We start from the raw sequence: 17,750 nt of genomic DNA, 5'->3' as shown, positions 1-17,750 counted from the left end.
GACGGCTGTAATCCCAGCACTTTGGGAGGCCGAGGCGGGTGGATCATGAGGTCAGGAGTTCGAGACCAGCCTAACATGGTGAAACCCCATCTCTACTAAAAAAAATACAAAAATTAGCCAGGTGTGGTGGCAGGCGCCTGTAATCCCAGCTACTCAGGAAGCTGAGGCAGGAGAATCGCTTGAACCCAGGAGGCACAGGTTGCAGTGAGCTGAAATGCACCACTGCACTCCAGCCTGGGCGACAGAAGGAGACTCCGTCTCAAAAAAAAAAAAAGAAAAAAGAAACAAGAGGCACGACACAAATGACAAGTGATGTCGTTTTCCTTGTTACAGTTACCAGTATGACAGGTGGGAAGGGGCCGGGTGCGGGTTCTGGCAGGAGGGACCTGAGAACATTAGGTCCTGGCAGGTGCAGCCCTGGGAGCAGCCACGAGGGGGCATCAGGCTGCACAGGCGGCTCCAGGATGTCGGTCCGGGACCGGGCGTAGGGGTTAGTGAGTGATTCTCGGGCACCGCAGGACGAGCCCTACACAGAGCAGGTGGGCCCAGGAACCCCCTTTCTCAGTCCAGGACTCCCAGGCCTCAGGGCCTGGCCTTGGTGGCGCCCATCTGTTGCGGTGCAGTTCGGCAGTCACAGCCTAGGGACCGGGTCCAGCCCAGCCAGCTCAGCAGCAGGTCAGCGCCCTGCCCCTTCCCGCGTCACTCGGTCGGCCCGAGCCGCTCAGGTCACCACGCAAAAGCCCTGGGTAATCCGCCGCCAAAAGTTGCGACCGCGGCTGCTGAGGGCCACCTCAGCCGCCTCCTGGAAGACGGCGTGGACGTTGTCATGGAGCCGAGCCGAGCACTCGAGGTAGGCCACCGCGCCCACGGACCTCGCCATCTCTTGGCCCTAGAGAGAGAGGTGGATGGGGCTGCCGTGAAGGGGGCACTGGGCAGGCCTCACGTCCTCGCTTCCTTCCCCCGGACAAGAGTGGAAGGTGGGGTGTGCAGAGCACCCACGGCTCCCGTACCCCTGCTTGCCCAAGCGCCCTCATGCACTTCGCACTTCATCATGTTTCTTTTTCTTTTCTTTCCTTTTTTTCTTTCTTTCTTTTTTTTTTTTTTTTGAGACGGAGTCTTGCTCTGTCGTCCAGGCTGGAGTACAGTGGTGCGATCTCAGCTCACTGCAGCTCCTCCAACTGGGTTCAAGTGATTCTCCTCCCTCTGCCTTCAGAGTAGCTGGGGCTACAGGCACCCGCCACCACACCACCTGGCTAATTTTTTGTATTTTTGGTAGAGACAGGCTCTTGCTATTTTGCCCTGGCTGGTCTCGAACTCCTGACTTCAAGTGATCCACCCACCTCGGCCTCCCAAGTGCTGGGATTACAGGCGTGAGCCCCTGCGCCCAGCCAGCCTTCGTTGTGTTTTTAACTTCCATTCTGGGCCTCTTTGCCTCTCAAGGCACCAAGAAATGAACTTCCCATGAACCCAGGCATGTAGCGGAGAGGGACCCACAGTCTGAATATGTGGGTGCCTGCCTGGGCCCCCTCTCTGGGTCTCAGATTGGTGGTGGAACTGACTCTGATATGCCTACTTCCTTGTTCTCTCTTTTGCAGGTGGAGGCTCCCAGCATATTCTAGGGACCATTTGCAAGTGCTGGAAGTTTCTGACCTCTGACAGCCTCTAAGACCACCCCAGCTCTGACCTACACCCTGAGCGTTCTGGACGCCTGGTGCCACTGAGAGGCATCCAGAGGTCCCCTCACCCAGTCCTCCCCAACTCCCACCTCGGGCTGGGTTTCCTACCCTGTGGTAGGTCACAGGCTCCAATCCATTTCTTCGGAGCTTGTTAACCAGTGATTTGTCCTTGCGCAGGTCAGTCTTGCAGCCCACGACGATGATGGGTACCTTCTTGCAGAAATGATTCACTTCTGGGTACCACTGCAGGGGGGCGAGGGGGCGTGTGGGGGGCATGTGTGAGCCCTGGAGAGTCCTGGCCCTCTCAGTGGACCACTTTCTTGCTCCCCAGCCCGAGCTCTGATATTGATAATCAGCACAGCCAGCATCTAGGGAGAAACTATTTGGTACCAGACTCTCATCTAAGAATTTACACGTATGGACCCATTAATTCCCCAAGGCCCCAGCAGCAAGTTCACAACGAATCCCACTGTACAGGTGCGGTAACTGAGGCACAGAGAAGCGATGTAACTTGGCCTTGGCTGGAAATGGCAGGATTTGAGCCTGGGGGTGGGGCTCAGAGCCCTGCTCCTGCTCTTCTAGAATCCTTCCTCTCTGCAGGGTAAGGGCCCTCATGGACACCCACCAAACTGAGCAAAACATATAAGGAAGTAAAGGATCCTTTAAAAACAAATCTGGGCCAAGTGTGGTGGCTCACGCCTGTAATCCCAGCACTATGGGAGCCTGAGGCGGGTGGAGCACCTGAGGTCAGGAGTTCAAGACCAGCCTGACCAACACAGTGAAACCCCGTCTCTAGTAAAAATACAAAATTTAGGTGGGCATGATGGCGGGTGCCTGTAATCCCAGCTGCTCAGGAGGCTGAGGCAGGAGAATGGCGTGAACCCGGGAGGCGGAGGTTGCAGTGGGCTGAGATCATGCCACTGCATTCCAGCCTAGGCGACAGAGTGAAACTCCATCTCAAATAAATAAATAAATAAATAAATAAGATAAAATAAATCAATCAATCCAGGCCGGGCTCGGTGGCACACGCCTGTAATCCCAGCACTTTGGGAGGCTGAGGCAGGCAGATCACCTGAGGTCAGGAGTTCGAGACCAGCCTGGCCAACGTGATAAAACCCCGTCTCTACTAAAAATACAAAAATTAGCTGGGCATGGTGGCGGGTGCCTGTAGTCCCAGCTACTCTGGAGGCTGAGGCAGGAGAATCGCTTGAACCCAGGAGGCGGAGGTTGCAGTGAGCCCAGATTGTACCACTGCACTCCAGCCTGGGAGACAGAATGAGACTCCGTCTCAAAACAAACAAACAAACAAAAACATTGGCATCAAACGACCTCATTCCTGGAAGCAAATGGAGGTCCCTGGAAGCCTCTGTGGGGTCCCTGGCAGATTCTCCCCACCCCCCCATCCACCAAAACTGCCCATGAGAAAGGTTTCCTTGGTGGCTCCCACTGAACCCAGCAGTGAATCCTCTCTTTTTTGAGACAGAGTCTTGCTCTGTCGCCCAGACTGGAGTGCAGTGGTGCGATCTCAGCTCACTGCAACCTCCGCCTCCCGGGTTCAAGCAATTCTCCTGCCTCAGCCTCCCAAGTAGCTGGGTTATAGGCATGTGCCACCACGCCCGGCTAATTTTTGTATTTTTAGCAGCGACGGGGTTTCACCATGTTGGTCAGGCTGGTCTCAAACTCCTGACCTCAAATGATCCACCCTCCTCAGCCTCCCGAAGTGCTGGGATTACAAGGCATGAGCTACCGCACCCAGCCACCACCAGTGAATCCTTAGCCCTGCTCCTACCCATCCCTCGATAGCCCTGACCCTGGGCATCACTCCCTCCTACCTGACTGAGCCTGCACTTCATCCCAGGACCCCACTCTCCTGGCTGTCCTAGGTCTTATGGGGCCTTGCCCTCCTCCTCCTCTCCCTGGGGTTCAACCTGTGGTCTTTCCTCTCCTCTAGCTGCTCTCCCTCCCCGGGCAGCCTCCCCCAGGCTTTACTGCACCCGTAGCTTCTAAATGTGCGGCTGCATTTAGGCTGCCCAGCCGGACTGCCTGCTCGGAGGAACTGCAGACGCATGCCTCGCACTGCCTGCCGGACACCTCCACTAGGATGTCCCACTCCCGAACCCAGCTTGCTCCTTCTCATCCTGGCCAAGGGCAACTCCACTTTCCAGCTGCTCTGGTAAAAACTCCTCCCTCCCACCCACATCCAATCCAACAAGAAACCCCAATCATCAGCAAACTCCGCCTTCTAGACCGATTCAGAATCAACCCCCTTCTTGTCACCCCCACTGCTAGCACCCTGGTCCCAGGCACCACCATCTCTCCTGGTCCCCAATGCCCAGAACAGCACCAGAACATATGTGCTCAATCATTCCTTCTGAATGAATGGGCGGAGCAGCCTGCCTGGGTTCAAATCCCAGTGTTACCACTTTAATAGATGTGTATCTCTGGACGAGTGACTGGATCCGGGAATAATACTCCATAAGGTTGGCCGGGGGAGTAAATGAGTAAATACATGCAAGTACGAAGAACACTGCCGGGCACGTGGTCAGTCCTTAAAATGGTCGCCATTGTTATTGTTGTTGCAAATACTGTCATGGACTGTACCCTGCGGAACCTCGGAGGCCCTGGCAGCAATGGGTGAGGGGCTGTGCCATGGCTAAAGGCAGCTGGAGCAGAGGAATTCAAGGGGCTACATCCCCGATGCCCATGAGCAGCCTCTGAGAACCAGCAGCCACGCAGAGCTGTTGAACTCTGACTCGACGGTTCATGCACCTCGGGCAGGCACAGGCTGGGGAGATGCAGGAGCCTCTGGCTCACCCAGCAACCTCAGGCAGAGCCGCAGTGGGAAGAGCCACCGTGTTCGGAGTCTGCAGCATAGGGTAGGCAAGGAGCACTGTACTGGGCGTCAGAAGGGCAGACGCTGCCACCAAATCCCTGTGCCAGCGACTCTGGGCAAGCCACTGCCCCACTCTGGGCCTCAGTTTCCCCATATATACGCCAAAGGCTCTGGAATCAATATCATTTCGGGCCTGCCAAGCTCTGACCGTCAGCTGGGTCAAGGGTGGGTGGCAGAATGGAGTGGCCTGGCTATGGGGGCTATGCCTCCCTGCCCCCCAGTACCTACCCGGTTAAAGACGTTGTCAAAGCTGTTCGGGCTGGTGACATCGAAGCAAAGCAGCAGGATGCTGGCATCAGGGTAGAACAGGGGCCGCAGGCGGTCATAGTCGTCTTGCCCTGGGCAGAGTGGGGGTGGTCACTGCCTTCAGGGCTCCTGGCCCCTGTCAGCACCGCCTCAATGTCAGGAGGTCACCTCGTCAGATGGGGAGCTTCTGGGGACAGGGCCTAGTTTTTTGCCTCAGAGTCTGGCACAAATTTGGCTCTGAGGTGGCTACTCCATGTGAATGCCCCCTTGGGGGCAGTGCTCACCTCTGCCTGTGGGATGTCTGGAAGGGATGGCGGGCAAGGCAGAGGCCAGGCCTGGCACCACCTGGAGGAACTGGGGCCAATTGCTCAGAAGCCAGCTTTGCTCTGAGCTTAGGAGTGAGAAATAAGGGGTAGGTGGGAACCTGGCAAAGACATCTTAGCCCGTCCAACTAAGAGGGCTGCTGGGAGGCCCTGAGTTTAGCTTAGAGCTCACCCTGGTATAGGCAAGGTCAGGAGGCTGGAGGGCAGAGGCCATGGCCAGACAGATCCTACAGAAACTAAAAGCAGGGTGGAGTGCTCAGAAGGCCAGGAACATTCCTGAAAGGAAAGTGCTGGACTCCCGCTTGCCTCCAGGACGTAGCAGGTGGCCCTGGGGTGCTGGGGGTGCAGGTGACACTGCTGCAGAGGCAAGGAGGGCTCAGACTCCTGGGCCCACTCCTGGCCCGCACCTGTCCCTTGGAGACTGGCCGGCCTCCCTGGTTCAGAAGGAAGCAGAGCAGAATCTGTCCCAGGCATCTGGGGCCCAGGGAAGCCCCTCCCATCCTACCCCCGCCCATGCACACCCACCTGCTGTGTCCCAGACGTGGAGGTGCACAGGTTTGCCTTTCACTTGCAGGTTGACCATGTACCGCTCAAACACCGTGGGGGTGTAGCTCTGAGGAGAAGCAGGGCGGGGGAGGCTGTGAGGAGGCTTCGGAGAGGCATGGGGGACTTGGTCTGTCCACAGCGCTGCTCCCTCCTTGGGGGTCAGTGGAGTGTAGTTGTTTGTGAGAAGCCTCCTCCTTGGCCTGCCAGGGGTGGCGGCCTAGAGCCTGTCTGCTTTTGCAAAGTCCTGAACCTCCCCAGCTTTGTTCTCAGTTGTGAAATGGGAATATTAAAAGTCCCTACCAGTCAGGCGCCATGGCTCACACTGTAATCCCAGCACTTTAAGAGGCTGAGGTGGGCCTTGAGGCCAGGAGTTCGAGACCAGCCTGGCCAACATGGTGAAACCCTGTCTCTACTAAAAATACAAAAATTAGCCAGGCGTGGTGGCACATGCCTGTAATCCTAGCTACTTGGGAGGCTGAGGCAGGGGAATAGCTTGAACCCAGGAGGTGGACATTGCAGTGAGCTGAGATCGCACCATTGCACTCCAGCCTGGGTGACAGAGTGAGACTCCGCCTCAAAAAAAAAAAAAAAAAAAAAAGTCCCTACCACAGTGCCGCTGTAAGGATTCAGTGAGATATTCCATGCGGAGCCCTTAGCCCAGGGCCTGGCATAAAATAAGCACATCTACATGCCAGCTACTGTTATTTTTATCATTGCCCTCTGGATGGGGGCAGGGGACTCCCATTTTTCCTTTTTTTCAGACAGGGTCTCCCTGTGTTTCCCAGGCTGGAGTGCAGCAGCTATTCACAGGCACCACAGCTCACTGCAACCCCAAACTCCTGGGCTCAAGCAATCCTCCTGCCTCTGCCTCCCAAGAGCTGGGACCACAGGCACACGCTGCTGGGACTCCCATTTCTGAGCCTTCATTCATGTTGTCCCCCCTTCCTAGAACAACATTAACTTACATGTTTATTCATTCCTTGCTTTGTTCATTTGTTCATTCATCTACTCATTCAGCAGCATTAGCACCTTCTCTAGGTCCAGTTCTGGACACTGGGAAGCAGGCACCAAAAGACTCAATCCCTCTTGTAATCCCAGCACTTTGGGAGGCCGAGGCGGGCAGGAGATCGAGACCACGGTGAAACCCTGTCTCTACTAAAAAATACAAAAAATTAGCCGGGCGTGGTGGCGGGTGCCTGTAGTCCCAGCTACTCGGAGAGGCTGAGGCAGGAGAATGGCGTGAACCCGGGAGGTGGAGCTTGCAGTGAGCCGAGATTGCGCCACTGCACTCCAGGCTGGGCGACAGAGCGAGACTCTGTCTCAAAAAAAAACAAAAAAAAGACTCAATCCCTGTCCTGGGGAACTCACAGCTTTTGGGGTTCCTCCTTTGCCTCTCACCTCTCACAATCCAAACAAGACTGCTATTAAATGCTACCTTCACCTTTCTGGGATGCCTTTCCTGATCCCTTACCAGAATGCCCCAATGCGCCCTCCACCTTTTTTTTTTCTTTTCTTTTTTTTTTTGAGACGGAGTCTCACTCTGTCACCCAGGCTGCAGTGCAATGGTGTGATCTTGGCTCACTGCAACCTCCGCCTCCCGGGTTCAAGGGATTCTCCTGCCTCAGCCTCCCGAATAGCTGGCATTACAGACACGCGCCACCATACCTGGCTAATTTTTATATTTTTAGCAGAGACGGAGTTTCACCATGTTGGTCAGGCTGGTCTCGAATTCCTGACCTCGTGATCTGCCCACCTCGCCCTCCCAAAGTGCTGGGATTACAGGCATGACCCACCGTGCCCGGGCTTTTTTATTTATTTATTTATTTTTTGAGAGAGAGTCCTGCTCTGTCACCCAGGCTGGAGTGCAATGGTGTGATCTCTTGGTCAATGCAACGACTGCCTCCTGGGTTCAAGTGATTCTTCTGCCTCAGCCTTGTGAGTAGCTGGGATTACAAGCACACGCCAGCACACCCAGCTAATTTTTCTACTTTTAGTAGAGATGGGGTTTCACCATATTACCCAGGCTGGTCTTGAACTCCTGACCTCAAGTGATCCACCCGCCTCGGCCTCCTAAAGTGCTGGGATTACAGGCATGAGCCACCAGGCCTGGCCTTTTTAAGATAGGGTCTCACTCTGTCACCCAGGCCTGAGTGCAGTGGTGCGATCTTGACTCACTGCAACCTCTGTCTCCCAGGCTCAAGTGATTCTCCTACCTCAGCCTCCCGAGTAGCTGGGATTACAGGTGTGGGCCACCATGCCTGGCTAATTTTTCTTTTTCTTTTTTTGTAGAGACAGGGTTTTGCCATGTTGCCCAGGCTGGTCTCGAACTCCTGAACTCAAGCAATCCATCCACCTTGGCCTCCCAAAGTAATTTTTTTTTTTTTTTGAGACGGAGTTTCGCTCTTGTTGCCCAGGCTGGAGTGCAATGGCATGATCTCGGTTCACCACAACCTCTGCCTCCCAGGTTCAAGCAATTCTCCTGCCTCAGCCTCCCGAGTAGCTGGGATTACAGGCATGCACCACCACGCCCAGCTAATTTTTTGTATTTTTAATAGAGACGGGTTTTCTCCATGTTAAGGCTGGTCTCGAACTCCTGACCTCAGGTGATCCACCTGCCTCAGCCTCCCAAAGTGCTGGAATTACAGGCGTGAGCCACCACGCCCAGCTCCAAAGTAATTTTTTGTATTTTTTGTAGAGATGGGGTCTTGCTATGTTGCCCAGGCTGGTCTTGAATTCCTGGACTCACACGATCCACCTGCCTTGGCCTCCCAAAGTGCTGGGATTACAGGTGTAAGCCACCACGCCCAGCCCAGTGCCCCATGTTTGGGCCTTTCTTCTTTGTCCTGCCTGGGCTTGGGAGGAGGTCACCCAGGACAGAGACCCCTTACTCCAGCCCTGCCCAGCCTAAGCTCACTGCTGCCTTTCTATGAAGGTGAGATGAACGGGCAGCAGGCCAGGTTTTGTACACAGATGAAAATGCAGGAATGAAGAGGGAGCTTTTGCAAGATGGGTTTGCAAAACTCTGCCACAACCTGTGCCCTCTGCTCTGAGGGGCATGCTGGGCTACCTGCTCTTGGGTCCCTAAGCCTCTACTGCCTGCTCAGGGCTGGTTGATGGGGCCACAGTCTGGGGGGCCCCTATCCTCTTCCCTTCCCATGCCAGGTGGGGCCCACACCTGCCCATGACTCAGGAGAATTTCATGCCTGCCTGCCCGCTGGCCCTCTGAGTCAGGCCCTGGCCAGCTGGGAGGGGCAGCACCTGAGCAGTGGGTCAGCACCGTCCTCCAGGGAAGCTGCAGGGAGTGGGGTGGGGAGAAAGGCAGGTCCCAGAGTGGGCAGCTGAGGAAGATGGAGAAGTCGGGATAGCCTTGAGGTAAGGGCCGGCTCCACCCCAGACTCTAGACATGCTGTCACTCCCTCTACCAAGAGGACCAACAGGCACAGACAAGGGCCTCACCTACCTCTCCATCCCCCCTTGCCTGCTCAGGGTGCCCTCCCTCAGGCCCTTTGCCTTTGCCAGGGCAGTGTGACCTGGTAGCTAGGAGCACTAGCTTTAGGTTTAGATGTGCCTGGCTTAAGACCCACCTCCGGCACTCACCAGCTATGTGTCCTTAGGACAGTCTCCTCACTGGTTAAAGGGGGAGAGTGTCACGCCATGATGTGGGAGGGAGGATGGACTGGCAGGTGAGGCCCCAGCATAAATGCTCACCACTGGGAAAGCTGGTGGCCAGGGGCAGTGTCCACACAAGGCCCCGTCCATCCTTCCAGGTGGTGACACTTTCTCCAGTGATATGGATTGGCTGTGTGTCCCCGCGCAAATCTCATCTCGAATTGTAATCCCCATGTGTCAAAGGAAGGACCTGGTTGGAGGTGATTGAATCATGAAGGCAGTTTCCTCCATGCTGTTCTTGTGATAGTGAGGGAGATTTTTTTTTTTCTTTTGACAGAGTCAGGCTGGAGTGCAGTAGTGCGATCTTGCTCACTGCAGCCTCTGCCTCCTGGGTTCAAGTGATTCTCCTGCCTCAGCCTCCTGAGTAGCTGGGATTACAGGTGTGTCACCACACCTGGCTAATTTTTTTTTTTTTTGAGACAGAGTTTCGCTCTTGTTGCCCAGGCTGGAGTGCAATGGCACGATCTCAGCTCACCGCAACCTCTGCCTCCCAGGTTCAAACGATTCTCCTGCCTCAGCCTCCTGAGTAACTGGGATTACAGGTATGTGCTACCACGCGTGGCTAGTTTTGTATTTTTAGTAGAGATGGGGTTTCTCCATGTTGGTCAGGCTGGTCTCGAACTTCCGACCTCAGGTGATCCACCCACGTCGGCCTCTGGAAGTGCTGGGATTATAGGCGTGAGCTACTGTGCCCAGCCTAATTTTTGTACTTTTAATAGAGATGGGGTTTTACAATGTTGGCCAGGCTGGACTCGAACTCCTGACCTCAAGTGATCTGCACACCTTGGCCTCCCAAAGAGCAGGGATTACAGGTATGAGCCACCACTCCTGGCCAATAGTGAGGAAGTTCTCAGGAGACCTGATGGTTTAAAAGTGTGGTGCTTCCCCCTTCTCTTTCTCTCTCCTGCTGCCACATAAGAAGTGCCTTGCTTCCACTTCACCTTCCACCGTGATTGTAAGTTTCCTGAGGCCTCCCCAGCCATGCAGAACTGTGAGTCAATTAAACCTCTTTTCTTTATAAATTATCCAGTCTCGGGTAGTTCTTTATAGCAATGTGAAAATGGACTAATATCCCCAGCCCCTCGGCAGCCTCTGACCTTTGTCCTAGAGTAGGGGCCTGTTATTGTGAAGGGCATTGGTGCCCTTGCATCTGAGCTCCCAGCTTGACCACCCACTCAGTCACCTTCTTGATCTGAGCTGCAGGGCAGCCTGCTGGAAATCTCTTGGGAGACATGTTTCAGTGCTTTGCAAATGCCCATGGTAATGACACCGTCACCCACCATTCTCTAAGGATCTTCTGTGTGTGGCGGTGTACTGGCACCATCTTCGATCCTTGCAAGCTCGGAACGTCAGTACAACCTTCACTTTCTGATGATGCCCAGAGAGAGGAAATGACTTGTTCAAGGTGACACAGTGAACAGCTGGCTAGTGACAGAGCCAGGTCTTTCTGGCTGCAGAGACCAGGCCCTGTCCTCAGCCACCTGCCTTTCCTGAGGTTACCAACTCCAGTTCCTGGAGACGGAAAGGGGCTGGGTTTCCCCTCTGGCTTGTAACTGTCACAGCCCTTTCCCCCACTGGGGACGTCATCCTAGAGACTCTGTCTGTACCTTTTGTTGTGTTGTTCTTTGACCCCCAGGCAGGGTCACCCTCTGTCCATGGGACCAATGGCACCTAATCTTATCTGTTAAGCCGTCCTCAGCCAGAAAAGAAGGGCTGGGCCTGTGCTGGACAAGGACAGAGATGACTCAGGCTCAGGTCTGCCCTCCAGGGGCTCACAGACAGAAAATGGATCATTACCAAGATGGGGGACCTGGCTCAAGAGGGAATGTCAGGGTATCCCTGGTTAGGACACCCATGGGAGTCCAAGTGCGAACCAGGAAGGACTCAGGGGGCTCTAGTCAGCAGGGCTGGGTGCTCCCTGCCACCTCCTATCCCCATGCTGGTGTGGGGGCTGCTAGGCTTTGAACCTGTGGGAATGGTTGCAGCCCCAAATGCCAGCCAGGACTGGGCAGAGGCTGGCACCCCAGCCTGGGGCTCCCCCCTGTCCTAGGAGCTCTCTCCACCTTGCCCTCCCCTGCTGCCCTGAATCCAGGGTTGGGCCACAGCCGGATGAGGGTCACTGAGGTCCCTCCAAATCCTCAGGCTGCTCTCAGCCCTTTGCTGTGTGCAGGAAGTCTGGGAGATGGGACTCCAGCCTCCTGGCTGCTGGCCCCTTGGGCTTCAAGGGCTGCCTGGAGGAAGAGTCTGGTGCTAGGGACAGGGGCAGGAGAAGGCCGGGTCCAGCAGGCAGAGCACTGGCGGCTGTGGAGAAGGCCCTGGTCAGGAGTGGGAAGACCTGGGCTCTAGATCAGTGCTGCCACTGCTGGGCCATGTGCCCCCAGGCAAGCCTCTGGGCTCTGGACTCAGTTTTCTCGTCTGCAAAATGAAGCCCTTCCAACTCTTACACATTGTGGGTTCTTTTACTTTATTTATTTAATTACATATATATATATATTTTTTGAGACAGAGTCTCGCTCTGTTGTCCCCGAGCTGGAGTGCAATGGCGCGATCTCGGTTCACTGCAACCTCCGCCTCCCGAGTTCAAGCGATTCTCCTGCCTCAGCTTCCCGAGTAGCTGGGATTACAGGCACGTGCCACTATGCCCGGGTAATTTTTTTTGTATTTTCGGTAGACATGGGGTTTCACCATGTTGGCCAGGCTGGTCTCGAACTCCTGACCTCAGGTGATCCACCCGCCTTGGCCTCCCAGAGAGCTGGGATTACAGGTGTGGGCCACTACACCCGGCCCATTGTGGGTTCTTTAAATGAAGAGGACTCTCCTGCTCTAGGGAACCTGGGACCCCCAGACAGAGGAAGAGCCTGGACAATTCTGGCCCATTTTCCTGGTGATAAGCATGCCCTCCCCCCATTTCTGGCCAGCCCCAGCATGTCCCTCAAAGCATTCACATCTTATCAACTGTAAGAGGCCCATTTCCACGTCATAACTGCTCTGAAGTTGGGATGGTCTCATCATCAAGGACATCTCAGAGCTGGTGGTGAGGCATCAGCCCTCCAGCCCCCACCCATCAGGTGCCTTCCCCTGGGCCTGGGCCACCTGTCCCTGTGTGGTGCTTTTCCCCAGGTGCCCTCATTGTTGGGTTCCCATGGGCAGCATCTAGGGGCCCAGAAACATGTTTCCCCCCACTTAAAAAGAAGTATCACTGGTCAAAGGAGATGACACCAGCTCCACAAGCTACTAAACAAAAGTGGCTCAGTGCCACTGCAGCAGAAACCACATGGGCCAAGGGTGGGAGACAGGCAGACAGACATCATTGTGATAAGAACTACAGTGTGATAAGAATGGGGTAGGCCCGACCCATCCTGCTTGTGCTCAGATGCCCCAGCACCTGTACAACCCCAGGGGCTTAGAGGATGCTGGGAAGAAAAGGAGGAATGCCAGTTGCGGTGGCTCACGCCAGTAATCCCAGCACTTTGGGAGGCCGAGGCGGGCAGATCGCTTGAGGCCAGGAGTTCGAGACCAGCGTGACCAACATGGCAAAACCCCATCTCTACTAAAAATAAAAAAATTGGCCGGGTGTGGTGGCTCACGCCTGTAATTCCAGCATTTTGGGAGGCCGGGACGGGCGGATCACGAGGTCAAGAGATCGAGACCATTCTGGCCAACATGGCGAAACCCTGTCTCTACTAAAAATATACAAAAATTAGCATGGTGGCACTCACCTGTAGTCCCAACTACTCAGGAGGCTGAGGCAGGAGAATTGCTTGAACCTGGGAGGCAGAGGTTGCAGTGAGCCGAGATTGTGCCACTGCACTCTAGCCTAGCGACAGAACGAGACTCCGTCTCAAAAATAATAAAATAAAATAAAATAACATAACATAAAATAAAAATCAAATAAAATAATTAAAAAAATTAGCCAGGCAAGAGAATTGCTTGAACCCGGGAGGCGGAGGTTGCAGTGAGCTGAGATTGTGCCAATATCACTCCAGCCTGGGTGACAGAGTGAGACTCTTCTCAAAAAAAAAAAAAAAAAGAAGAAGAAGAAGAAGAGATGCTGGAAGCAACTCCATGGACTCCCAGGACAACAGGGCTGAGAGCCAGCAGAGCAGGGACCGCCTGGTGCCTGTGGAGTCTGCCTGGGCAGTCAGTGAGCATGTCGGAAGGATTAACAGTGGGCATGCCTACAGCACCAAGGACATGCCAGGTACCGCATGGGAGCTGCCTATCAGCCTCCCCTAGGCTCCACCTCACCACTGCCCTACAGTCCCTCTACCCTATGGGGTTGTTGTGAGGAAACTGAGGCTCAGAGAAGCTAAGCACGTTACAAAAGGACACGGGGCTCATAAGAGGAGAGCAGAGACGCGGGCCCAGCAGCTGAGGCTACAGCTGGCGTGCTCCCACCCTCCAAGGCAGAGCCCATGGCATGTGCATTCCAGCCGCAAGAGCTGGAGGGGAGACAATGTTTCCCAGGAGCGACATGTGCCAACTCTCCGTGAGTCCTTCCTGTGCGCAGGCCGGGGCTGAGTGCTTGACGTCTATTAACTCGCTGTCACACTGACCCTGTGCTGTGGGCACTGTCACTCACCTGTGATGTAGTTAGGGATATAGGCACAGCGGGGTTAGGGGACTTGCCCAAGGGCACACAGCTATAAGTGGCAAAGCCATAATTTGAACCTAGGCAGTCTGGCTTCCAAGCTCTCAGGCCCTCTTGGCGGAATTGTGCGGCCAAGTGCTGTCTTAGGATCTTGTGTGCACCCGGGTCGCCTCACTCAGTTCTTGTGACACCCCTCCCCGGTAGATGCCATTCCTCCGGCTTTACAGATAATAACACTGAGGCCTTCATTCCCAAAGGCTGGGGCGGAAGAACTCTGCCCTGGACCCCAGGCCCCGCTGGGAGACCCCTCGGAGGCCGGGGTAGGCGCACAGCCTGGGCCGCTCCGGCACGGACCTGTACACCCGGGCGCGCGAGCGGAACCGGGCGAGGCGGAGGCGCGGCGCACTCACCTCGGGGAAGGCCCCATCGGCGAAGACCATCAGCAGCGACGTCTTCCCGCAGCCGCCGTCGCCCACCAGGACCACCTTGACGGACCGCACGCCTGGTGGCGCCTCCTCACCCGCGGCCTGGGCCGCCGTCATCCCGGGGCCGGGCGCGGAGCGGGCGGGCGGGAGGCTGCGGCGCAGAGACCCAGACTGCGCGGGGCAGGCCCGGCGGGGCAGGAATGTGGAAGGGGCGGGGCGGCGGGAGGAAGTGCGAGCCGGACGCCCCGAGAGCCAGGTGAGAGGCCCGGGCGGCTGGGCTGGGGCCCTTCCTCTCCAGGCCGTCTAGGCCCCTGAAGAAACGCTGCCCGAGCACCTACTGTGAGCGGGCCGCGCTGGGGCCACGGGAGGTCGGAAGGGAGAAGACAAACAGCGGGACCACGACAGTGCGGGCGGGGGTGTGCTCAGGGGCTAGGTCCCAGATCCCAGGCAGGAGCCAGTGACCTTTACTGAATGAATGAATGAATGGTGCATTTCCCCAGGGGTCTTAGGACGCAGCACAACACAGGCGTTTCATGCCAGGTGGGAAGGGGATGACCCCCTTCACTGGCCCCACCAGGCCTGGCCTGCCCCCCTCCGCCAGCACCAGGAAGCTCTGCCGCAGGTGGGCAGCCACCTGACACCCTGGCTGGCCACGATCTAGGGAAAGCGATGGAACCTTCCCTCTGTAAAGTGTGAGTGTTTCTTATTATTGCACCATGAGATGTCCCCCTGGTGCCCAAGGGCCTGGGGACCCTGAACTGTTTAAGACAAAATCCAGGCCCTGCCTTGAAAGCCCACAGCTTAGAATGGTAGACACGCAGGACATCAGTGTGATCAGAACTACAACGGGAGTAGGGACAGGCAGCGGGACGGGAGTAGGGGAAAGGAGCTCCTCGCCCAGGTTGAGGGAGTCAGGAAACCTTTCAGAGTCTTGAGGAAAAAGTGAGACACAGTCAGATGGGGGAGGGAAAAGGTGTTCTACAGGAGAGAGCGGCAAGTGCGAAGCTGCGGAGGCCGGAGCGGAATGCTGCCCCCCCATCCCGCCCCCGCGGAGGGTGAGGATCCCTTGCACAGTGGTGCAGCAAGAGGAGCTGGTGCTTGCCCAGTGGAGCACTTTGGATGCCAGCAGTAAATCCAGCATTGAACTGGGAACTCATTGTCACCTGATCTCTCCAATTCTCCTAATGGCCAGAGTTGTAATCTTTTAAAAATGGGCACAAGGGTCTTCCCAGATCTTGGACTGAGTGTTTCTATTGAAGCTTAAAAGAACAAGGGGCAGACGTCATTAGGTTCCCCCCAATTTATGCTGGTCATGACATCACTCCTCATGGAGTTCCAAGTCAGGCAGGTGAAAAAGCACCTTCAACCTCCTTTAAACTCACTGTGGTCTAAAGAGGCAGCCAGGGCAGGAGTCACTAGGTGGAGAGGCAGAGCCCAGCTCCTTGGCTCCTCTGCCCGGCTCCCGCTCCGGGCTGTGGTCTGCAGGCTGGATGGAGCCCCACTTGGAGGGAAGGAGCCTCCCCAGCACAGCTCTGCCTTCCAGGTGCCCCTTCCTCCCCGAAACTGCCATAGGGCTCGGCAGTGACTTGACACTGGGCTGGGCAGGTAGCTCCTGAGCAGGGCTCCCCGCCCCAAGGAGTGGTGAGAGGGGCCCCACACCCTCGGATCAGCTGTCAGCATCTTCCTCCCCACTGCTGCTGTCATCAGGCCTTGGGTGGCAAGGCTGGAAGGCAGGTGGGGCCAGACTGGGGGTGGAGGGAGCCGAGAGTCAGGCAGAGGCGTTTGGCCTTGGTTGCTTTAGGGATAATCTCTGTAATGACACACTTGATGTTTGTCATGCTGTACAGTTTCACTGAGCATTTCCTAATAATAACAACACCCATTAATGGATTGCAAGCCACGTGTAGGCACTGTTCCCTAGGAGGTAAGGACTCTTAGCTCCGTTTCACAGATGAGGAGCCTGAGGCCCAGAGAGGCTAAGTCGTTGACTAACATCCACAGCTAGTAAGAGGCTGAACTAGAATTTGGATCCAGGCATGACCCCAAAGCCAGGTGGTCTCCCTCCATCACTCTTCATCTGCATAATTGCAATTTGATTCAGCTCTCAGACCATGAGGTGGACCAAGCAGATGACCTGCTTCCCCCCATTTTACAGATTTGGGAACTGAGCCTCAGAGAGAGGCAGAGGGGTGTCTTAGACCAGCAGGACACAGCCAGGATTCAATCTCCTGACGTCAAGCCCCAGCCTCCGCTTCCCCGCCATGCTTACGTTCCTGCAAGAGGGAGCTTAGTCACCAGGCCACAGAAATCAGCTCTGGTCGGCAGGGAATGTCCCTGAATCTCAGACATTGCTGGACCTGGGACCATACTGTTTTCCTGGAATTTATTTTTAGAGTGGTGGCCCAGGTCACACAGTCTGCCTGGCCAGGGTACTGTTTACTGTTTTAGTGTTTACTGAGGCTTCTCAGGACTTGCAGCCTGTGGGAGACTTAGGCCCCTCGAGACCCCACCAACCCCAGGCCCAGATCTGTGGGGAGCCCAGCACCGTGGCCTACTGCCCTGAACCCTTCAAGGGAAGGGGCCAAGGCTCACCGTACCCCCTAGAGGCGTGCCTCTCTCAGGCTGGCACCCAGCTGTGGCTTAGGACGGTATGTGCAGTTGATCACCTGGCCAGACAAACCAAAGGGACAAGAAGGAAAAAAACAGAATGAGGAAGAGAGGAAGGAAAGAAGGAAGGATGGACGGAAGAGGGGCTGGCTTACAAGAATAAACAAACTGAAGAAATGAATAAAGGAACAAATGCTTGCATGGATGACAAATACCACATGTGACATGAATGGGGAGTCTGTGGACAGGCAACCACTCTCCAGCCTCTGCCTACTCCAAGGCCCTCTGGCCCCACCCCTCTCCCCATTTTCTCACATCCCACCCCTATCCTAAGGCCAAATCCTGTGCGGTCCTGATCGCGTCTCCACTGCCCTCATGTGGTTGCTCAGCTCCCTGCACAGTCATCACCTGGGGCCGCCTCCCTGCTTGGGATTCCTGGCTTGCAGGTGTAGGGTGTTTGTGGATGGCTGAATGAAGGGGAGAGATACAGTCTTTCCCTTTGGAGTGGCTTGGCAGGGTGCATGGGCCCTGGTGTGTAGCTCCCGAAGCTCTTGGTTCTGTGTGCATCCCCCGTCCTCTGCTCTCTCTCTCTCTTTTTTTTTCCATGGAGAGTCTTGCCCAGGATGGAGGGCAGTGATGCGATCTCGGCTCACCGCAACCTCCGCCTTCCAGGTTCAAGCGATTCTTCTGTCTTAGCCTCCTGAGTAGCTGGTATTAGAGGCACCTGCCACCACGTCCAGCTAATTTTTGTATTTTTAGTAGAGACGGGGTTTC

The 17,750-nt window shown here is 55.7% G+C and overlaps 1 protein-coding gene across 1 annotated transcript; it reads right to left on the bottom strand.

Moving 5' to 3' along the window:
* Nucleotides 1-307: 307 nt before the first annotated feature.
* Nucleotides 308-15,031, bottom strand: RHOD (ras homolog family member D). Its single transcript, XM_032153601.2, has 5 exons — nucleotides 14,355-15,031; nucleotides 5,664-5,751; nucleotides 4,798-4,907; nucleotides 1,785-1,919; nucleotides 308-889 (listed from the first exon to the last, which is right to left on the bottom strand). Exons 1-5 carry the CDS (start codon nucleotides 14,484-14,486, stop codon nucleotides 722-724), a joined length of 633 nt encoding a protein of 210 aa, XP_032009492.1. The 5' UTR covers nucleotides 14,487-15,031; the 3' UTR covers nucleotides 308-721.
* Nucleotides 15,032-17,750: the final 2,719 nt, after the last annotated feature.

The sequence above is a fragment of the Hylobates moloch genome, unplaced genomic scaffold, assembly GCF_009828535.3.
Source record: "Hylobates moloch isolate HMO894 unplaced genomic scaffold, HMol_V3 SCAFFOLD_5, whole genome shotgun sequence".
NCBI lineage: Eukaryota > Metazoa > Chordata > Mammalia > Primates > Hylobatidae > Hylobates > Hylobates moloch.
This window is presented reverse-complemented; position numbering and strand designations above follow the sequence as displayed.